This window comes from Osmerus mordax, chromosome 13 (assembly GCF_038355195.1).
Source record: "Osmerus mordax isolate fOsmMor3 chromosome 13, fOsmMor3.pri, whole genome shotgun sequence".
NCBI lineage: Eukaryota > Metazoa > Chordata > Actinopteri > Osmeriformes > Osmeridae > Osmerus > Osmerus mordax.
The window spans coordinates 17,855,912-17,878,153 of record NC_090062.1 but is presented as its reverse complement, the minus strand read 5'-3'; the positions used below and the strand labels follow the sequence as shown (position 1 = coordinate 17,878,153).

The window sequence follows — 22,242 nt, the reverse complement described above, 5'->3', positions numbered from 1 at the left end:
CCCCCTCCCTCCCCTGCCGTCAGTAGGAGCAGAGGGCAGGCTACATTCATCCATTATGGACTGCTTCTGGGGGAGGGAGGGATGGGGGAGAGAGGGAGGAGAGGGGAGGGAGGGGGGAGAGGGGGACAGAAGGAGGGGGAGAGGGGGTTAGGAGAGCCGTCCAGTGTGCGGAGGAAGTGAAATAGCTAACCGGCAGCAGATATCCCAGCAGATATGTTCCACAGGGTTTGGGAGATGAGGGGGGAGAGCCGTTATCAGCATCATTAGTGTCCCCGAGGGAGAGGGGGAGAAAGGGGGTGAGGGAAGTGATGGTAAAGGCAGGGGAGGAGGAGAGCAGGGAGGGGTGATGGAGCAGGAAGAGGAGGAGGGGGGGGAAGTGATGCGGAGAGCAATGCGACGGGCGGCGTGTTATCCCCATCATCGCACTGGCGTTGGATGAGGGCTGTGGTGACCTGTGGTGACCTTGTCATGGTGATAAACTCCCCTCTTCCTGGCCTCACTTCCCTGGCCTCACCTCCCCTTCAGCAGCTCTCGTACCCTGCTGCTGTAGTCCTGGAGGCTGCCCTGCTCCTCCCCTGGTCTCCCCCTCCTCCTCCCTTGGTCTCCTCCTCCCTGCTCCTACCCTGGTCTCCCCCTCCTCCTCCTCTGGTCTCCTCCTCCATGCTCCTCCCCTGGTCTCCTCCCCTGGTCTCCTCCTCCCTGCTCCTCCCCTGGTCTGCTCCTCCTCCCTGCTCCTCCCCTGGTCTCCTCCTCCCTGCTCCTCCCCTGGTCTGCTCCTCCTCCCTGCTCCTCCCCTGGTCTGCTCCTCCTCCCTGCTCCTCCCCTGGTCTGCTCCTCCTCCCTGCTCCTCCCCTGGTCTGCTCCTCCTCCCTGCTCCTCCCCTGGTCTCCTCCTCCTCCCTGCTCCTCCCCTGGTCTCCTCCTCCTCCCTGCTCCTCCCCTGGTCTCCTCCTCCTCCCTGCTCCTCCCCTGGTCTCCTCCTCCTCCCTGCTCCTCCCCTGGTCTCCTCCTCCTCCCTGCTCCTCCCCTGGTCTCCTCCTCCCCTGGTCTCCTCCTCCCCTGGTCTCCTCCTCCCTGCTCCTCCCCTGGTCTCCTCCTCCCCTGGTCTCCCCCTCCTCCTCCCTGGTCTCCTCCACCCTGCTATTCTCCTGGTCTTCTCTACCGCCTACCTGCTCCTCCCCTGGTGTCCCCTCCTCTCCTCTCCCTCTCCTCCGCTTTTCCCCTGTATGGTGACAGGCCTGCTGTTCCCCTGTATGGTGACAGGCGGCCTGCTGTTCCCCTGTATGGTGACAGGCAGATGCTGTTCCCCTGCTGTCCTCTAGGTGGTGCTGGATCTGGGCTGTGGCACTGGCATTCTCTCCATGTTCGCCGCCAGAGCTGGGGCTAAGAAGGTCATTGGAGTCGACCAATCAGAGATCATCTACCAGGCCATGGACATAGTCAGGTGAGACACGTAGACATGGTTACCCCGGAAAACAGGCAGAAAGTATGTGTGTGTAAGAGTTCAGATAAGGCTTTACGAGGAGTGTGTGTGTGTGTGTGTGTCTCAGTGTACATATGTCTGTCTCTTATCCTATATGGAGGGTTGTGAAGAGACCAGGGAGACAGTAGATGTTTACAAGCTGTTGGGCCACAGTGACACACACACACGTACGCATATCATCATCTCAATGCTCAGTCCACCTTCCCCTGCTGGGAGCTAGCTCAGTTTCACCGCAGGTCTGGTCCACCTTCCCCTGCTGGGAGCTAGCTCAGTTTCACCGCAGGTCTGGTCCAGTGCTGAGACAGGCCGGGAACCCGGAGCGCTTCTCCCGCAGACACACCTCCCTGTTATGACTTGCTGTTAGTGTTATGGTTATCATGAGCCTATAAGCAAAACACCAGGACCACCGGAACAAGGAACCAGTTCATTTTCCAGCCCACTGACTCTCTGTGGCTGTGGCCTGGCATGCAGACCTCCTCCCAGGTCCCAGCCCCCACCTCCACCCAGCCTCTACCACGACACCCAGCCTCTACCACGACACCCAGCCTCTACCACGACACCCAGCCTCCACCTCCACCCCAGCCTCAGCCCCAGTCCAGTGTGTGTGTGTATGTGTGTGTGTGTGTGTGTGTGTGTGTGTGTATGGCAGTTATCAGCATGCATCCGTCTCTCTCCCCTGATGTTAATATACGGATGGTAATTAAAACTGCTGATGCTGGTTAGTCAGAAGCATCTATCTGCTGTCTCCTCCCCCCTCGCAAGTTTAAATGAAAAACAGGACATTACTTATTTTACAGCCACTGCCTTCAAAAAGGATGGGTCTTTCTCCAAGGATTTCTAACGGCTGATAATGGCATCCATAAATTATTTGAAGTTTCCGAGTGATCCTTTATGGTGTTTTGAGTGCGATGATCAGAAAAACAGTCCTCTTCCTCTCATGACTGGAGAGGAGGAGGAGGAGAAAAGGAATGGAAGATGAGAGAGGTGGAGGAGAAGGAGAAGGAGGAGGAGAGCAGGAGATGGAGGAGGAGAGCAGGAGAGGAGGAGAGGGAGAAGAGCAGGGGGAGGAGAGCAGGGGGAGGAGAGCAGGAGGAGGAGGAGAGCAGGACACGGAGGAGCAGGAGAGCAGGGGGAGGAGAGCAGGGGGAGGAGAGCAGGGGGAGGAGAGCAGGGGGAGGAGAGCAGGGGGAGGAGAGCAGGGGGAGGAGAGCAGTACACGGAGGAGGAGAGCAGTACACGGAGGAGGAGGAGAGCAGTACACGGAGGAGGAGGAGAGGAGGAGCAGGATAGCAGGGGGAGGAGAGCAGGGGGAGGAGAGCAGGAGGAGGAGGAGGAGAGCAGGGGGAGGAGAGCAGGGGGAGGAGACCAGGAGGAGGACAGCAGGGGGAGGAGAGCAGGAGGAGGAGGAGGAGGAGAGCAGGAGAGGGAGGAGGAGAAGAGCAGGGGGAGGGGAAGAGGAGAAGAGCAGGGGGAGGAGAGCAGGAGGAGGAGAGCAGGAGGAGGAGAGCAGGAGGAGGAGAGCAGGAGGAGGAGAGCAGGAGGAGGAGGAGAGCAGGGGGAGGAGAGCAGGGGGAGGAGAGCAGGAGGAGGAGAGCAGGAGGAGGAGAGCAGGACACGGAGGAGCAGGAGAGGAGGAGAGCAGGGGGAGGAGAGCAGGGGGAGGAGAGGGAGAGGAGGAGGAGGAGAGCAGGGGGAGGAGAGGGAGAGGAGGAGGAGGAGAGCAGGGGGAGGAGAGGAAGAGGAGGAGAGCAGGGGTAGGAGAGCAGGAGGAGGAGGAGGAGGAGGAGAGCAGGGGGAGGAGGAGGAGTAGGAGAGCAGGGGGAGGAGAGCAAGAGGAGGAGGAGGAGGAGAGCAGGGGGAGAAGAGCAGGAGAGGGGGAGGAGGAGAGGGAGTGGAGGAGGAAGGCTGTTGTGTGAACGGTCTCACATTGATTCAGGAAGATCAGACCCAGGAACATCAGACAGCTGAGGAGCTGAGCAGTAACTCACACAGCGTCAGCTGAGCGCCACGGCTTCCCTCCCCTCCTCCCCCCCTCCCCAGAGCCCTGACATTGTCCTCTAAATTACCCCAATAATGAGATTAGTGTTTCCCTCTCGTGAAAGAGTGGGGTGGGGGGGGTGCAGAGAGAGACTGGGAGGAGGTGATAGTGAGCAAGAGGAGGTGGCGAGGGAGATAAGGATCAACGCTAGAGAAATGCACTCTGGTCGTGAGTAATTGTTCTGTCCCTGGTAACATTAGCTGTCATGATAATGGAATATTCACAGAGATTGATACCAGGGCTGCAGACAGTAAGGATCATTTAAACCAGGCTGCTCTCCTTCTCACCCCGGACAGAACAACTGCAAACAAACACACAGGCTTCCCTGTCACACACCACACGCACACACACGCACACACACACACACACCACACCACACCACACCACACCACACACACACACCACACACCACACTGGGATGGACATTCACTCTGCTGGACTGTAAATTGAATTACCTATTTAATCACCATATGCAGTATGTACATGGATATTAATGTGTGTAAATATATGTGTACATATACTGTACGTGTGTAGGTGTAAATATTTACAGACACACACATACACTTTCTACGGCTTTTAAAATGAAAGCAGAGAACAGGGTTAGGGTTAGGGTTAGTGTTAGGGTTAGTGTTAGGGTTAGGGTTAGGGTTAGGGTTAGGGTTAGTGTTAGGGTTAGGGTTAGGGTTAGGGTTAGAACATGTTTGATCTAGGAATTCTTTCAGGGGGGCGGCGGTAGACCAAACGTTTGCCTCCCATTCATTTTCAATGCAAGTCACGTGACAGGCCCCGCCAGTTGGTTTGAACATATATTCTAGTTATATATATATATATATATATATATATATATATATATATATATATATATATAGTAGTGGTGGGCATAGATACATTTTTTTAATGTAGATTAATCTCACTGTAATCTTGGCGTTAATCTAGATTAAAATGGCTCATTTGAATTCTGCCGAAGGCATTCAGAATGTGTGCTACCCAAATAATGACTAAAAGTAAGTCTTTGAAACGGGTTTCTCAAGCCAGGTGGCGCATTAGACCAGGAGCTCATCTCCTGTTTCCAAAATGCATCACAAACTGCTTCTACTATGATAATTGGTGATGAAAATAAATTATGTTCATTAAGACTTGTGTTTGTTAGATTAGTTAGCTTGGCTGATAGAGCTGTGTTGACGGGCTTGCCTCGGTTGCACTCAAACATCGTAGTTTGACGACGACTCTTCCCCTGCTCTACATCAGTGCTTGGCCCGGCATCTTCCGCATTAGCTAAAGGATGCTTTGCGTTTAGGTGGTATTTGAGACTGGAAGAACTCCTACAATAAACTAATTCCGCATAGCACAAGGTGCAAACAACCTTAGTCTTGTCGAGGTTTCCATTGGGAAGCTTCTTAAAAATAAATTTTCCCTGATGCAAACCAGGCGGCTTCATAGCTGCATCCATGTTAGCACGTCACGTTTGATGTGATAATTTCATACACAAGGCATACACACAGGTTTGAAGACTCGTTGCTGTTTAGAGAGATGTGTCGGCTGTCTGTACATGGCTGTTTAGAGAGATGTGTTGGCAGCTGATGTGAGTGTTGTGCTCCAGGTCCAACCAGCTGGAGGACAGGGTGACCCTGGTGAAGGGCAGGGTGGAGGACGTGAGCCTGCCAGTGGAGAAGGTGGACATCATCATCTCTGAATGGATGGTTAGTGGCCCTTTCTACATATCTCTCTCTCTCTCTACATCCCCCTCTCTCTTTCTCCCTCTACATCACTCTCTCTACATCTCCCTCTCTCACCAGGGGAGGCAGTCTCCCCCCTCCTCCCCCATGTCTCCCCCCTCCCCCCTGTGTCTCCCCCCTCCTCCCCCATGTCTCCCCCCTCCCCCCTGTGTCTCCCCCCTCCTCCCCCATGTCTCCCCCCTCCCCCCTGTGTCTCTCCCCTCCTCCCCCCTCCTCCCCCATGTCTCCCCCCTCCCCCCTGTGTCTCCCCCCTCCTCCCCCATGTCTCCCCCCTCCTCCCCGTGTCTCCCCCCGTCCCCCCTGTGTCTCCCCCATGTCTCCCCCCTCCTCCCCCATGTCTCCCCCCTCCTCCCCCATGTCTCCCCCCTCCTCCCCCATGTCTCCCCCCTCCTCCCCCGTGTCTCCCCCCTCCCCCCTGTGTCTCCCCCATGTCTCCCCCCTCCTCCCCCGTGTCTCCCCCCTCCCCCCTGTGTCTCTCCCCCCTCCCCCATGTCTCCCCCCTACTCCCCCATGTCTCCCCCCTGTGTCTCCCCCCTCCTCCCCCATGTCTCCCCCCTCCCCTGTGTCTCCCCCCTCCTCCCCCATGTCTCCCCCCTCCCCTGTGTCTCCCCCCTCCTCCCCCATGTCTCCCCCCTCCCCCATTTCTCCCCCCTCCTCCCCCCTGTGTCTCCTCTTTCCTCCCCCATGTCTCCCCCCTCCTCCCCCATGTCTCCCCCCTCCTCCCCCATGTCTCCCCCCTCCTCCCCCGTGTCTCCCCCCTCCTCCCCCATGTCTCCCCCCTCCCCCCTGTGTCTCCCCTCTCCTCCCCCATTTCTCCCCCCTCCTCCCCCCTGTGTCTCCCCCCTCCTCCCCCATGTCTCCCCCCTCCCCCCTGTGTCTCCTCTCCTCCCCCATTTCTCCCCCCTCCTCCCCCATTTCTCCCCCCTCCTCCCCCATTTCTCCCCCCTCCTCCCCCATGTCTCCCCTCTCCTCCTTAATTCATGAGCAAGACCTGTCCCTCCCCGGACCCCTGGGGTCATGGCCAGGGTCAACGACTACAACGCCCTGTTACCGGGGAGATGAGATTCACCGTGGCAACGTGTCAGTGGAGCCGTGAGGGATGTGGGTCGTAATCTCCGACGACACCGGCTCACACAGCGCTCATACATCTGAGAATCCTCCCGTCACTTCTCATCACCACGGCGACGGCGGACATTTCTCAGGGCCCCGGGGGCCTCAGAGAGGCCTGTGGAGAAATGACAGTTGTCAAGACGGAAGACTTTCACCTCCTCGTAGATGGATGAAGTCTGTTAGATGTAACTGGGCGTCCCTCGCTGCAGCTCAGAGTGGAGAGGATCAGAGGACTTCAGGGCTGTACTGTATAGACAGCATGGAGTATTCTCAGTAATCACACTGAAGGTCTTGTAGTGGACGCTGGAGTCTTCTCACAGGGAACAGTGGAAATGAGGCGCTGTAGGGACACAATGCGTGTTGTGCATTTACACAAGCAGCTGTCAGCTTTGTGCTGCTGCCAGATGTTGGCAGGGTGGGGTTGGCAGTGCCAGGGTTAATTCTGTAGTTGTGCCAGGCTGTGAATGCAGTCATTCATCACTGCCCTGTGCCTTCCAGCACTGTCCTAGCGCGCACACACACACACACACACACACACACACAGACCAGCGGAGTGCAGTGCCAGCCGTGTGCCCTGGTCCGTCCACTAGGGGGTGGTGTATCTGGGTCACCCCCGCGCCCGCTGGAGGGCTGCTGTGACGCCCCCTAGAGATGGGATTAAAACAGCCTCTTCTGGAGCCAGGGTGTGCTGGGCCATCTGCAGCGCTGGACCCCAGCTGCAGCGTCACAGGGGGCCTGCAGCGTCACAGGGGGCCTGCAGCGCTGGACCCCAGCTGCAGCGTCACAAGGGGGCTGCAGCGTCACAGGGGGCCTGCAGCGTCACAGGGGGCCTGCAGCGTCACAGGGGGCCTGCAGCGCTGGACCCCAGCTGCAGCGTCACAGGGGGGCTGCAGCGCTGGACCCCAGCTGCAGCGTCACAAGGGGGCTGCAGCGTCACAGGGGGCCTGCAGCGTCACAAGGGGGCTGCAGCGTCACAGGGGCCTGCAGCGCTGGACCCCAGCTGCAGCGTCACAGGGGGGCTGCAGCGCTGGACCCCAGCTGCAGCGTCACAGGGGCCTGCAGCGCTGGACCCCCAGCTGCAGCGTCACAGGGGCCTGCAGCGCTGGACCCCAGCTGCAGCGTCACAGGGGGGCTGCCTGGCCCCCCTCCTTCCAGGCAAATCGTACAAATCCAGGCAAATTTGTACGATCTTTCCGTTATGTCGGTTGAAGAAAAAAATCCATGGCGAGGTCCATTTTTCTTTCTGTGTGATGTGATTGAAAATGTATTTCTGAAGGCTTCAGAGTGTATCAGGAGCAGGGCAGGTTGTAACAAATGATCATGGTTTAAAATGGGCTCATGGCCATGTAAGGCTGGAAATAACAGTCTCTTCCACTTACGAGAGAGTCCATTACAGGAACGGCACTGGGGGGAGTTTAATGTAGACTGGCAAAAGTAGTGATGGAATCCAGGCACAGACAACACATACACCCCAACCCTACACCCAACCCTACACCCCAACCCTACACCCCAACCCTACACCCAACCCTACACCCAACCCTACACCCCAACCCTACACCCAACCCTACAGACCAACCCTACACCCAACCCTACAGACCAACCCTACACCCAACCCTACAGACCAACCCTACACCCAACCCTACACCCAACCCTACAGCCAACCCTACACCCCAACCCTACAGCCAACCCTACACCCAACCCTACACCCCAACCCTACACCCAACCCTACACCCAACCCTACACCCAACCCTACACCCCAACCCTACACCCAACCCTACACCCAACCCTACACCCCAACCCTACACCCCAACCCTACACCCCAACCCTACAGCCAACCCTACACCCCAACCCTACAGCCAACCCTACACCCCAACCCTACACCCCAACCCTACACCCCAACCCTACAGACCAACCCTACACCCCAACCCTACACCCAACCCTACAGCCAACCCTACACCCCAACCCTACAGACCAACCCTACACCCAACCCTACAGACCAACCCTACACCCAACCCTACACCCCAACCCTACAGACCAACCCTACACCCAACCCTACAGACCAACCCTACACCCAACCCTACACCCCAACCCTACAGACCAACCCTACACCCAACCCTACAGACCAACCCTACACCCAACCCTACACCCCAACCCTACACCCCAACCCTACACCCAACCCTACAGCCAACCCTACACCCCAACCCTACACCCCAACCCTACACCCCAACCCTACACCCCAACCCTACACCCAACCCTACAGCCAACCCTACACCCCAACCCTACACCCCAACCCTACACCCCAACCCTACACCCCAACCCTACACCCAACCCTACAGCCAACCCTACACCCCAACCCTACACCCCCAACCCTACACCCAACCCTACAGCCAACCCTACATACACCCCAACCCTACAGCCCAACCCTACACCCCAACCCTACACCCCAACCCTACACCCCAACCCTACACCCAACCCTACACCCCAACCCTACACCCCAACCCTACACCCCAACCCTACACCCCAACCCTACACCCAACCCTACACCCCAACCCTACACCCCAACCCTACAGCCCAACCCTACACCCCAACCCTACAGCCCAACCCTACACCCCAACCCTACAGACCAACCCTACAGCCCAACCCTACAGCCCAACCCTACACCCCAACCCTACACCCCAACCCTACAGCCCCAACCCTACACCCCAACCCTACACCCAACCCTACACCCAACCCTACACCCCAACCCTACACCCCAACCCTACACCCCAACCCTACAGCCCAACCCCTACACCCCAACCCTACACCCAACCCTACACCCCAACCCTACACCCCAACCCTACACCCCAACCCTACACCCCAACCCTACACCCCAACCCTACAGACCAACCCTACACCCCCAACCCTACAACCCCAACCCTACACCCAAACCCTACACCCCAACCCTACAGACCAACCCTACACCCCAACCCTACACCCCAACCCTACAGACCAACCCTACACCCCAACCCTACAGCCCAACCCTACACCCCAACCCTACACCCCAACCCTACAGACCAACCCTACACCCCCAACCCTACACCCCAACCCTACAGACCAACCCCTACAGACCAACCCTACACCCCAACCCTACACCCCAACCCTACAGACCAACCCTACACCCCAACCCTACAGCCCAACCCTACACCCCCAACCCTACACCCCAACCCTACACCCAACCCTACAGCCCAACCCTACAGACCAACCCTACACCCCAACCCTACACCCCAACCCTACACCCCAACCCTACAGACCAACCCTACAGACCAACCCTACACCCCAACCCTACACCCCAACCCTACAGACCAACCCTACACCCCAACCCTACAGCCCAACCCTACACCCCAACCCTACACCCCAACCCTACACCCAACCCTACAGCCCAACCCTACAGACCAACCCTACACCCCAACCCCTACACCCCGACCCTACAGCCCAACCCTACAGCCCAACCCTACACCCCGACCCTACAGACCAACCCTACACCCCCAACCCTACACCCCAACCCTACACCCCAACCCTACAGCCCAACCCTACACCCCAACCCTACAGCCCAACCCTACAGCCCAACCCTACACCCCAACCCTACACCCCAACCCTACAGCCCAACCCTACAGCCCAACCCTACAGCCCAACCCTACACCCCAACCCTACAGCCCAACCCTACAGCCCAACCCTACAGCCCAACCCTACACCCCAACCCTACACCCCAACCCTACAGACCGACCCTACACCCCAACCCTACAACCCCAACCCTACAGACCGACCCTACACCCCAACCCTACACCCCAACCCTACAGCCCAACCCTACACCCAACCCTACACCCCAACCCTACAGCCCAACCCTACAGCCCAACCCTACACCCCAACCCTACACCCCAACCCTACAGCCCAACCCTACAGACCCAACCCTACACCCCAACCCTACACCCCAACCCTACACCCCAACCCTACAGCCCAACCCTACAGCCCAACCCTACACCCCAACCCTACACCCCAACCCTACAGACCGACCCTACACCCCAACCCTACAGCCCAACCCTACAGCCCAACCCTACACCCCAACCCTACAGCCCAACCCTACAGCCCAACCCTACAGCCCAACCCTACAGCCCAACCCTACACCCCAACCCTACACCCCAACCCTACAGCCCAACCCTACAGCCCAACCCTACACCCCAACCCTACAGCCCAACCCTACAGCCCAACCCTACACCCCAACCCTACACCCCAACCCTACAGCCCAACCCTTCAGCCCAACCCTTCAGCCCAACCCTTCAGCCCAACCCTTCAGCCCAACCCTACACCCAACCCTACACCCCAACCCTACAGCCCAACCCTACAGCCCAACCCTACAGCCCAACCCTACAGCCCAACCCTACAGCCCAACCCTACAGCCCAACCCTACACCCCAACCCTACACCCCAACCCTACAGCCCAACCCTACAGCCCAACACATCAGAGGAGGGGGAGGAGGAAGGGACATTTCTCAGTGACAGATGAGCGTGTCTGGCAGGGTGTTGTCTGAGAGACGGAGTCTACGATCTTCATGTCACTTCATAACTCACAACATTGATCCTTCTTCTCTGACCGGCCAGAACAACAAACAGGCTGTGATAGGACTCTCCTGGGGGTGGGGGGGGGGGGGGGGGGGGCGTAAATTACCCAGAGGCTAAATAAAAGATGTCAGCCACCAATCAATCACTGGAGACGGCTCAGGTCGATTGGGTCGTTGGTGGAGGGAGGACGGGAGGGAGGGAGGGAGGTGAAGGAGGAGAAAGTTTAAGGGCTCAGACCTGAAGGTTAAAGGAGACGCAGGAGGGCAGAGATCTTTCCACCTCTCCCTCCCTCACCCCTTCTTCCTTCATCTCTCCCTCCCTCCCACCTCTCCCTGTGCAGACATGTCTTTAGTGAGCTCGTAGAGGCAGGAAGTGTTCAGCTGTTCGGAAAAGTTAGTTTTTCCACATGTGTTGAACCTCTTGACAGTTTGTCTTGAAGTGGACAAAGTTAGACCATGCAAGTTGTGTGTGGTGACATGGGGTTTACGGTGGAGGATTGTGCAGCACACACACACACACTCACTCCCTCACTGTGTGTGGTTGAGTTGTGTAGTGGAGTTAATGACATCCAGTCAGCCCCAGTCTCATTATCAGAGATAGCAGTCTCACCTGCCCAGCGACATGACGACAGTCATCAGTCATGCTGTCCTGCTGCCTGTCTGCCTGACACACACACACACATACATACACTCTCACCAAACACACACACAGTCACAGTCACACAGTCTCACACAAACTTTCATATAATTACACACTCACACACAATTCTGGGTGCACGCGTGTACAAACACGCACACACGCGCGCTCTCACCAAACACACATACTCAGACACACACAAGCGCACGCACACACATAGACCCAAAGTGGCCTCAGGTGTTTGTCTCGTCCCCCGCGCTCCCCTAGCTGTGCTGTGTGGACTGTTTTCCTCCCCAGCTGTCCATGTAGTTCAGCACACAGATGCAGCCTTCCTCCTCTCTCTACAAGTCCTCTCTCCTCCATCTCTCTATCTCTCCTCCCATCAGCCTTTTAATGGAAGTCAGGCTTGCTCCAGGAAATATACCCTACACACATCCCATAATGCACAAGCTATTACACTGGGAGCGTGTGTGTGCATGTGTGTGAGGGTGTGTGGAGTGAGTGTGTGTGTGTGTGTGTGTGAGGTGTGTGTTAGGTGTGTGAAGGGACAGCTGCATTCTAAAGACTTGTTCTGTGCTCCTCTGCTTACGACCTGCAGCCCAGCATGGTGTGTACATTTACACCTCTCACACACTCCTGTCTCACACACACCCTCACACACCCTCACCCCCAGTGTTTCCTGCTGTGTGCTGGTGGTCTGGGGACAGAGAGAGATGATGTTCTGCAGTAATTGAGCAAGGTATGTGGTGAATACTGTGGAGAGCAGCCCTGCTGAGCCCCTCTATTCCAGCAGGACACACACACACCGTCCCTGAGACCACACCTTCTCTCCTTCTAGCAGGACCCACTCAATCCTCCCACTGAACAAACTCATTACAGATGTCTTGTGTTTTTAACTTAAACAATTAAAAAAACTGTTGTAAATCCCTACTGATTGATGTACGTTCGATTAGAGGAAAAGAGGGTTAGGGTAGATGGAAGCACATGTCCCAGGACAGGTGGCACTGCAGTACTCAGGACAGAAGGGGGTCTGCCTCTGGTAAAACTGCTGTTACAGTAGGTGCTGTAACAGCAGGTTCTGTAACAGTGCTGTAACAGCAGGTGCTGTAACAGTGCTGTAACAGCAGGCACTGTAACGGTAGGTGCTGTAACAGTGCTGTAACAGCAGGCACTGTAACGGTAGGTGCTGTAACAGTACTGTAACAGCAGGTACTGTAACAGTACTGTAAAAGCAGGTACTGTAACAGTGCTGTAACAGCAAGAGCTGTAACAGTGCTGTAACAGCAGGTACTGTAACAGCAGGTACTGTAACAGCTGGCATCTCAGAGTTCAGCTGTACAAGCTGCATATGTTGCTTCTGAAGTAGATACTCATTCACAGTCTCAAGCTTGTGTCTGTGTGTGTGAAAGGGTGTGTGTGTGCGTGTGTGTATGTGAGAGAGAGCGCGTGTGTGTGTGAGAGAGCTTGTATGTGTGTGTGTGTGTGTGTGTGAGAGAGAGCTTGTGTGTGAGAGAGTGTGTGTGTGTGTGTGTGTGTGGGAGAGAGCTTGTGTGTGTGTGTGCGTGTGTGTGTGTGCGTGTGTGTGTGTGAGAGAGCGTGTGTGTGTGTGGGAGAGCGTGTGTGTGTGTGGGAGAGCGTGTGTGTGTGTGGGAGAGCGTGTGTGTGTGGGAGAGCGTGTGTGTGTGTGTGAGAGCGTGTGTGTGTGTGTGTGTGGGAGAGCGTGTGTGTGGGAGAGCGTGTGTGTGTGTGTGAAAGAGTGTGTGTGTGGCCACATGGGACTGACTGTTTTATATGGTAATTGTGTTAATGTGTACGATCCTTTCATCACATCCTCATAATGGTTTCATTAGGCTTTCTAATGAAACAGCTCTCAGGCTGTGTGTGTGTGTGTGTGTGTGTGTGTGTGTGTGAGTGTGTGTGAGAGAGTGTGTGAGAGAGTGTGTGTGAGTGTGTGTGAGAGAGAGTGTGTGAGTGTGTCCCTTCATCAGCCCTCTCAGGCTGTCTGAGTGTACTGCTGCTCTAACAGTCCCCATGGACTCCTCTTCATCACCTGCGCCCAGATACACACACACACTCTTATACACAAACACTTATACACACACACATGTATACAGCTGGGGAGGGAGGGAGGGAGGGAGGAGTTGGATGGATTGTTGGTTGGGTGGTTGGATGGTCGGATCACAACCTGCCCCCCTTCCTTGTGTTTAGGTAACAAACAGGGAACATGGGAGGGGAGGGGCTACAAGGCATCGCAGGAGAGATAAAAGGAGGTGTAACTTGTTCTTCATTGGCCTCCCCTATAATTCTACCTCACCCACATCCCAGCCCTCTCCCTCTCACCCCCTATCCCTCGCTCGCCTCCCCCCTCTCCTCTCCTTCAAGTGAAGCACTGCCCCGCTCGCCTCCCTCCTATTCCCCCCCCCCCCCCTCTCCACTGTCCCGTGAAATTGGGCTCAAAGTTACGAGGCACGAGAACGCAGTGAGGGGGTTTAAATTCACCACCCCCCCACACACACACCCACACACACACACACAGTGAGGGGGTTTAAATACACCCCCCCACACACACACACACACCCACACACACACCCACACAGCGCAGGACTGACTAGGCCCATCCACAACCCGGTCCCTGGTCGGTAACCGTGACGACCCTGACTCAGCACCTGACTGGTGGAGGATATCTCTCTCTCCCCCTCTCTCTCTCCCTCTCCCTCCCTCTCTCTCTCTCCCTGTCTCTCCCTCTCTCATCTTCCACCTCCCCTCATCTCCCCCCCTTCCAAACACACACACTCTCACACACACACACACACACACACACACAGAGCCAGAAGCATCCTCCCAAATTGAATTCTTGTTCAACCATTCTTTCAGTGGTGGGAGTTTTTCACCTGTCTTCCTGAAGGGTTTATGTGCTGTTTGAAATGAGCACATTTTGATGTTATTTGTTTAGCCCCATCCTCCTCTTGTCCCCTGATCAGCAGGACACCAAAGTCTGGGATGCCATCCTGGCTGGCTCCCTCTGGCTATAGGGAGCTAGCTAGTACTCCTGGCTGGAGGGGGCTAGCTAGTACTCCTGGCTATAGGGAGCTAGCTAGTACTCCTGGCTGGAGGGGGCTAGCTAGTACTCCTGGCTGGAGGGAGCTAGCTAGTACTCCTGGCTGGATGGAGCTAGCTAGTACTCCTGGCTGGAGGGAGCTAGCTAGTACTCCTGGCTGGATGGAGCTAGCTAGTACTCCTGGCTGGAGGGAGCTAGCTAGTACTCCTGGCTGGAGGGAGCTAGCTAGTACTCCTGGCTGGATGGAGCTAGCTAGTACTCCTGGCTGGAGGGAGCTAGCTAGTACTCCTGGCTGGATGGAGCTAGCTAGTACTCCTGGCTGGATGGAGCTAGCTAGTACTCCTGGCTGGATGGAGCTAGCTAGTACTCCTGGCTGGAGGGAGCTAGCTAGTACTCCTGGCTGGATGGAGCTAGCTAGTACTCCTGGCTGGAGGGAGCTAGCTAGTACTCCTGGCTGGAGGAAGCTAGCTAGTACTCCTGGCTGGAGGGGAGCTAGCTAGTACTCCTGGCTGGATGGAGCTAGCTAGTACTCCTGGCTGGAGCGAGCTAGCTAGTACTCCTGGCTGGAGCGAGCTAGCTAGTACTCCTGGCTGGATGGAGCTAGCTAGTACTCCTGGCTGGAGGGAGCTAGCTAGTACTCCTGGCTGGAGGGAGCTAGCTAGTACTCCTGGCTGGATGGAGCTAGCTAGTACTCCTGCCTGGAGGGAGCTAGCTAGTACTCCTGGCTGGAGCGAGCTAGCTAGTACTCCTGGCTGGAGCGAGCTAGCTAGTACTCCTGGCTGGATGGAGCTAGCTAGTACTCCTGCCTGGAGGGGGCTAGCTAGTACTCCTGGCTGGAGGGAGCTAGCTAGTACTCCTGGCTGGAGGGAGCTAGCTAGTACTCCTGGCTGGAGGGAGCTAGCTAGTACTCCTGGCTGGAGGGAGCTAGCTAGTACTCCTGGCTGGAGGGAGCTAGCTAGTACTCCTGGCTGGAGGGAGCTCTGCCATATTGTTTAAACACACCCAGTTATCTCAACCACGCAAGACCAATCTTGGGGCTGTAATCAAAACAGGGAGGAGCTAGCAGAGCCTCCATGGACCATTATGAGCGGGTCTGCAAGGTGAAAAAAGTCGTTTGTCAGCAGTCGACGTCTCACAGGGTGAAACCAACAAGATGTGGACCAAAAGTCAATCTCAGGGATAATGGAATAATACCAGGCTAATACGGCATGTACTGGGGCGGAACACGGGGGCAGCCAGGGGTCAACCCTCGCCGCTATGCCTTGTGGGTAGCGGGCCGCATGCAGGCCATCAATTCCTATCCCCATGGTAACCAAGTGTGTAAACTGTAACACTGTACAGGAAATATAATTATATAATTCGGAAAGTACAGCTTCCGGTTTGGTAAAAAAAAAAAGGTCAAATAGATAAACGATAATTAGCCTGAGAGATGTGAGGTATTGTAATGTATGGTGGTTAAATAAATCTGTAATATGTAATCATTATTTAATATGTAAAAATAATTAGCTGTCATGTTCCAGTTCAAAATCTCCTTTTTCTTTCTCGTTCAAGATTTGCATACAGCATCGTCAGTTATAACAGGGTTGTGGTTCAGAACAGGGGAGTTCTAACAGGGTTGTGGTTCAGAACAGGGGAGTTCTAACAGGGTTGTGGTTCAGAACAGGGGAGTTCTCACAGGGTTGTGGTTCAGAGGCAAGGAATGGATCGTACTTTCTGACCACGTTGCAAAGAAGCTTCAGCTAGCAGGCGTGGTGAACAAAAAGAATCGTACTCCTGTTGTGTAGGTGGTTATGTTTATTTTGTGTAGCATTATGCACAATGCTAGTGTTGTGTTAATGTTCCTGTATGTTTCCTTTCTTCCAGGGCTACTTCCTGTTGTTTGAGTCGATGCTGGACTCGGTCCTGTATGCCAGAGATCGCTACCTGGCTGAGGGTGGCTCAGGTACGACGGTTAAACTACCCTGCTCTGCTAAGCTACCCTGCTCTGCTAAGCTACCCTGCTCTGCTAAGCTACCCTGCTCTGCTAAGCTACCCTGCTCTGCTAAGCTACCCTGCTAAGCTACCCTGCTCTGCTAAGCTACTTTGTACTGCTATGCTAGGCTAAGCTACACTACACTGCTATGCTTTCATTTATGAAAGTGTCTGTGTGTGTGTTTGCGTCTGTGTATATGGTTGGTTGGGTGTGTGTGTGTATATGTGTATACGTGAGTGTGTGTGTTCGCCCCCCCCAGGCCCCTATTGTACATGTGTGTGTGTGTGTGTGTGTTCAGGGTCAGCTCCTCTGTGAGGTTAAATGATTTGTGCCAAAAGGCTCCTGTCACAGTTCCAGCAGCCTGGGTTACTGTCCCTGAGGGGGGGGTGAGGGAAGAGGAGCGTGGGGGAGAGCGATGAGGCGCTGGTCTGAGGGATGAGGCACCGGGGCAGGTCTTAGGGTTAGGGTTAGGGGCTCCGTACATCTCCCTGTGAGCGCTGTCTGGGGAGTCAGGTGGCTGAGCGGTGAGGAAATCGGGCTAGTAATCCAAAGGTTGCCAGTTCGATTCCCGGTCAAGCCAACTGACGTTGTGTCCTTGGGCAAGGCACTTCACCCTACTTGCCTCTGGGGAATGTCCCTGTACTTACTGTAAGTCGCTCTGGATAAGAGCGTCTGCTAAATGACTAAATGTAAATGTAAATGTCTCCAGCCTCTAGGTCTGTCTGTCCCATAATGCTCTTGGCTTGTTTTAGTTTTGATGTGTGTGTGTGCGGGAGTGTCTGTGTGTGTGTGTCCAGGTGTGTGTGTCCACCCTCAGAGAGCATTCCAGCTGCTCAATCCACATGATCATCCCCCAAAACCCTCGAATCCCAAGCAAGGTGCAATCCTGGGAGAAGCTCCCTGCCCCCCTCCCTCCCTGCCTGCCTCCCTGCCCCCCTGCCTCCCTGCCTGCCTGCCTCCCTGCCCCCCTCCCTGCCTGCCTCCCTGCCCCCCTCCGTCCCTGCCCCCCTGCCTGCCTGCCTCCATCCCTGCCTCCCTCCCTCTCTGCCTGCCCCCCTCCCTGCCTCCCTGCCTGCCTCCCTGCCTGCCTCCCTGCCTGCCCCCCTCCCTGCCCCCCTCCCTGCCTCCCTCCGTCCCTGCCCCCCTCCCTCCCTGCCTCCCTGCCTGCCCCCCTCCCTGCCCCCCTCCCTGCCTCCCTCTCTGCCTGCCTGCCTCCCTCCCTCTCTGCCTGCCTCCCTGCCCCCCTCCCTGCCTCCCTCCCTCTCTGCCTGCCTGCCTCCCTGCCCCCCTCCGTCCCTGCCCCCCTCCCTGCCTGCCTCCGTCCCTGCCCCCCTCCCCTGCCTCCCTGCCTGCCTCCCTCCCTGCCCCCCTCCCTCTCTGCCTGCCTCCCTGCCTGCCTCCCTGCCCCCCTCCCTCTCTTCACGGCCGACCAGGAGTGGGCCATGAGGGAGAGGGGGATGACAAACGGGCTGTGGGCAGCGAGTCGAGAAGGACGCAGATGTCAAAGCCATGAATCTGGGGACGCCCGTGTACCTCCCTCCCTCCCTCTCTCTCTCTCTCTCTCTCTCTCTCTCTCCGTCTCTCTCTCTCCCTCTCTTTCCCTCCCTCCCTCTTTCTCTCTCTGTCTTTCTCTCTCTGCATCTCCCTCTCTCTTTCCTTCTTTCTCTCTTTTTCTTTCTCTCCCTCTCTCTTTTACAGTACTACATAACCCTCTGAGGTCTGCCTCATTCCTGCCCAATCAGCATCCCCCCTTGTCCACCCGGCCAATCAGCATCCCCCCTCGTCCACCCGGCCAATCAGCATCCCCCCTCGGTGTGTGTGTGTGTGTTTCATCAGCCACATTGACACCTGCAGGCCCACTGTTACCCTTTAGACAATCAAAGAGGCCATGAGATGGCCATCAGTGACCTGTCACCTTCAATTTAGACACTTCCTGTTTCTCTGGGAGAGGGGGCAGAGCTGTGTGTGTAGTGAAGCAGGACATTTGCTTCTTTTCTTAGTAGCTCAGTTCTGCAGCTGTGTCAGTCTCACAGGGTCTCTCCTTCTCAACTTCCTCTTCCCTCCTTCTTACAGTAGATAACCTAGACAACACACCCGACACACCTGTGTGTGTGTGTTTGTGTGTGCGTGTGTGTGTGTGTGGAAAGTTTTGAAAGGTTGAAAAAGAAAGAAGGAACTAAAATAATGGCAACTTTTTACTTAAGTATATGTCAGAGCCCACACTTCTTTACTTTAACTTGAGTGAAAAAGTGTAGTCAGAACTTCAATTTTTACCACAGTATTTTTAAACACGAGTATCTGTACTTGAGTGAAGGATGTGTACTTTTGCCATCTCTGTTTCACACACACACACACACACACACACACACACACACACACACACACACACACACACACACACACACACACACACACACTTACTGGGAAACACATTAGGCCTGGAGTTAGGGTTGAACTCATGAGTGATGTGTTGTGAATCTGCCCTTAATTTGTTCATCCAGATACATCCTTCTACGCACGTATGCTACAAACAAGGCCAATATCACGTGTGAAAAAATACTAAAGACCAAGGTGTGCGTGCCTGTGTGTGTGCATGAGATGGATACTGTCATTACTGGGGTTGGATGATACGAATGCATTGTTCCCCACCCCCGACACCAGCCCAGCGTGTAATGAGATGCTCTCACATTTATACCAGTTACACTGATCTGTCCCAGTTAGACGCTGGTACATGATGCACAGGGTTACATTTAGTCATTTAGCAGACGCTCTTATCCAGAGCGGCTTAGAGTAAGTAAAGTTAGAAGACACAGGTGAATCAGAGCCCTATAGATCAGATTTTTACATGTTGTGGGATTGAAGTCTCAACTGATGGAAGGATTCCTCTATCTGCAGTATTGGCTTGTCTCTTTTGCTGTGATGTGAATGCTGTGATGTGAATGTTTGTTCTACAAGTAGAAGTGAATCTTAAATACTAAACTAAGAACAATTATGACCACTGTCATAAATTCTAACATGGTGTGTATAATGTAAATATGGCTTTCTACACTAAAACATACTTAAAAACAAAAACTGTCTTAACAATTCCCTACACACACACACAGATCACTGTGTCGTAGAGATATAACATGAACAAAGCCAACCAAACTAGGTTTATTCCAGAACACAGATATGTCACCAGTTACAAATGTCCCGATACTGACCACTGACCTCTGACCTCCAGTCTACCCCGACCGCTGCAGCATCAGTCTGGTTGCCGTGGGCGACACCCAGAAGCACCTCGACCGCATTGCATTTTGGGAGGACGTGTACGGCTTCAACATGGCGTGCATGAAGAAGGGCGTGCTGCAGGAGGCTGCGGTGGAGCTGGTCAACCCACACACACTAATATCTGACCCTGCTGTCGTACAGGTACATACACACACACACTCATCCCTGACCCTGCTGTCGTACAGGTACACACACACACACTCATCTCTGACCCTGCGGTCATACAGGTACACACACACACACACACACTCATCTCTGACCCTGCTGTCGTACAGGTACACACACACACACACTCATCTCTGACCCTGCTGTCATACAGGCACACACACACACTCCTCTCTGACCCTGCTGTCATACAGGCACACACACACACACACACTCCTCTCTGAGCCAGTTAGGTGAGGCTGGATTAGAGAGACAGTAGAGTTTGGAGTTGAAGAAGACAAAGACTGAGAGAGGGAGTTAGTCCCAGAGAGATGGAGCCATGGAGAGTGCGTGCGTGCGTGCGTGCGTGTGTGTGGTGCGGTGCAGGGAGATTGATCTGTCGAATCCATGTTTAAGTTCCTCTTTAGGAACCTTCATTACTCTATCCCCTGTGGGCTGGAGTAGCTCTCACTGAGCTAATGGTAACACACACACTCACACAGTAACACACACACACTCACACAGTAACACACACACACTCACACTGTAACACACACAGTAACACTCACACTGTAGTGCTTTGACTTCCGTGCTGAACGTGACCTATAAAGAACTGTATGTTGTCTCCTGATCACCTGGTTGAACTGTATGTTGTCTCCTGATCACCTGGTTGAGAGACACAGAGATGCACTCAGATGAGGTTCAAATCTTCACTAAGGAGCTTTCTGAAAGTCTTCCACCCAGATGTATCCCTCCTCCCAGCTCTTCCCTCCGTGATGAACGAGGGAAGGGACTGATATGTAATGGAATTTGAATCCTCTAATCAATAGTTTCTCCCTCCAGTGACAAATGGACAGCTCCTCTGCCCAATTACATGCCTCTCCCTCCTTCTTTCTCTTGACGCTTTTTGTCTTTAATTTTTTTCTTCTCTTTCTCTCCCTCTCTCTCTCTCTCTGATACGATCCAATAACATTCTATTAAGTTTGGCCGCAACGCCGGAAAATTGAGAACCCTGTCTTGGAATTGTGAATTCGTGTAAAGCAGCAGTTTTGCTGTGTGTTGAATTTTACGTTTTTACATTTGTCATCAATGTTTCTTTGACAGAACCGACGTGGTTGTATGAGCAAAGATTTAATGATGTAGGTATATGTATTGGTTAGATCAGCATTTGTGTGGTTTTCTGGGATAGTGTGTGTGTTTGTGTAGGTGTGTGTTTGTGTAGGTGTGTGTTTGAATAGGTGTGCCTTTGTTTTACTAAAGAAACTTCTGAAAAAAAACGGACCTTGTGGGAACTCTCTCTCTCACAACTTCAGTTCTGGGGTTAGGGTTAGAATGACATCAAGGTTTAGGACTTCTTTTTTTTTTTTTAAGTGTATGGAATTCCAACAAGGGTAGATGTGTGTTTGTGTGTGTGTTTATTGACTTGTTGTGTGTGTACTCTCCTCTCAGGTGATTGAGTGTAACTCTGTGTGTCTCTCTGAGCTGGAGTTCACGTCCGACTTCTGCCTGAAGATTACAGCCAGCAAGGACTGCACGGTTAGTACACACACACATACACACACACACGCACACACATTCACATACACACTCACACACTTTAATCTTGATCTGTGTTGTCAGCTATGAGTATTGATCTGAGATGTGATGAGGCAGTGTGTGTAGCGTGTGAAAAAAACTGTGTAAGAGCCAGGTTGTGCTCAGACTGCACATGCTAATACACATACAACACATGTTCACTATTAGTTTTCCACACGTACCTAAATCACGACTCTGCTCCACACTTCTGTGATACTCACAGAGTGTTTGTGTCTGTGTGTGTTTTTAGGCGTGTGTGTGTGCTTGCTATGGCAGGGTAGCCTGCTTATAAGTGTATTCTGATTTTATAAGTGTATTTCTGATTTTTCACCCACTCCTCCTCCTCCCCCAGGAGGGGGGAGGAGGAGGAGTGGGTGTGGGGGAGGAGGAGGGGGAGGAAGAGGAGGGGGAGGAAGAGGAGGGAGGGGGTGTGGGGGAGGAGGGGGAGGAGGGGGTGGAGGAGGAGGAGGGGGTGGAGGAGGAGGTGGTGTGGGGGGAGGAGGAGGGGGGTATGTGGAGGAGGGGTAGGAGGGAGAGGAGATGGGGTTGGTGTGGGGGAGGAGGAGGGGTGAAGGAGGGGAGGAGGGGATGTGCCTTGCGGGCTGTGATGAAACGGCTGCTTTTGT

General features: G+C 54.6%; 1 protein-coding gene across 1 annotated transcript in view; it reads left to right on the top strand.

Annotated features, from left to right (window-relative positions):
* prmt3 (protein arginine methyltransferase 3) overlaps nucleotides 1-22,242 on the top strand; it is a 40,256-nt gene that overhangs the window by 4,139 nt on the left and 13,875 nt on the right. Inside the window, exons 9-13 of the mRNA XM_067248633.1 lie at nucleotides 1,322-1,443; nucleotides 5,121-5,220; nucleotides 16,519-16,597; nucleotides 19,851-20,038; nucleotides 21,491-21,577. Of these exons, the coding sequence (XP_067104734.1) occupies nucleotides 1,322-1,443; nucleotides 5,121-5,220; nucleotides 16,519-16,597; nucleotides 19,851-20,038; nucleotides 21,491-21,577 (576 nt within the window). The remainder of the gene's footprint in view (nucleotides 1-1,321; nucleotides 1,444-5,120; nucleotides 5,221-16,518; nucleotides 16,598-19,850; nucleotides 20,039-21,490; nucleotides 21,578-22,242) is intronic.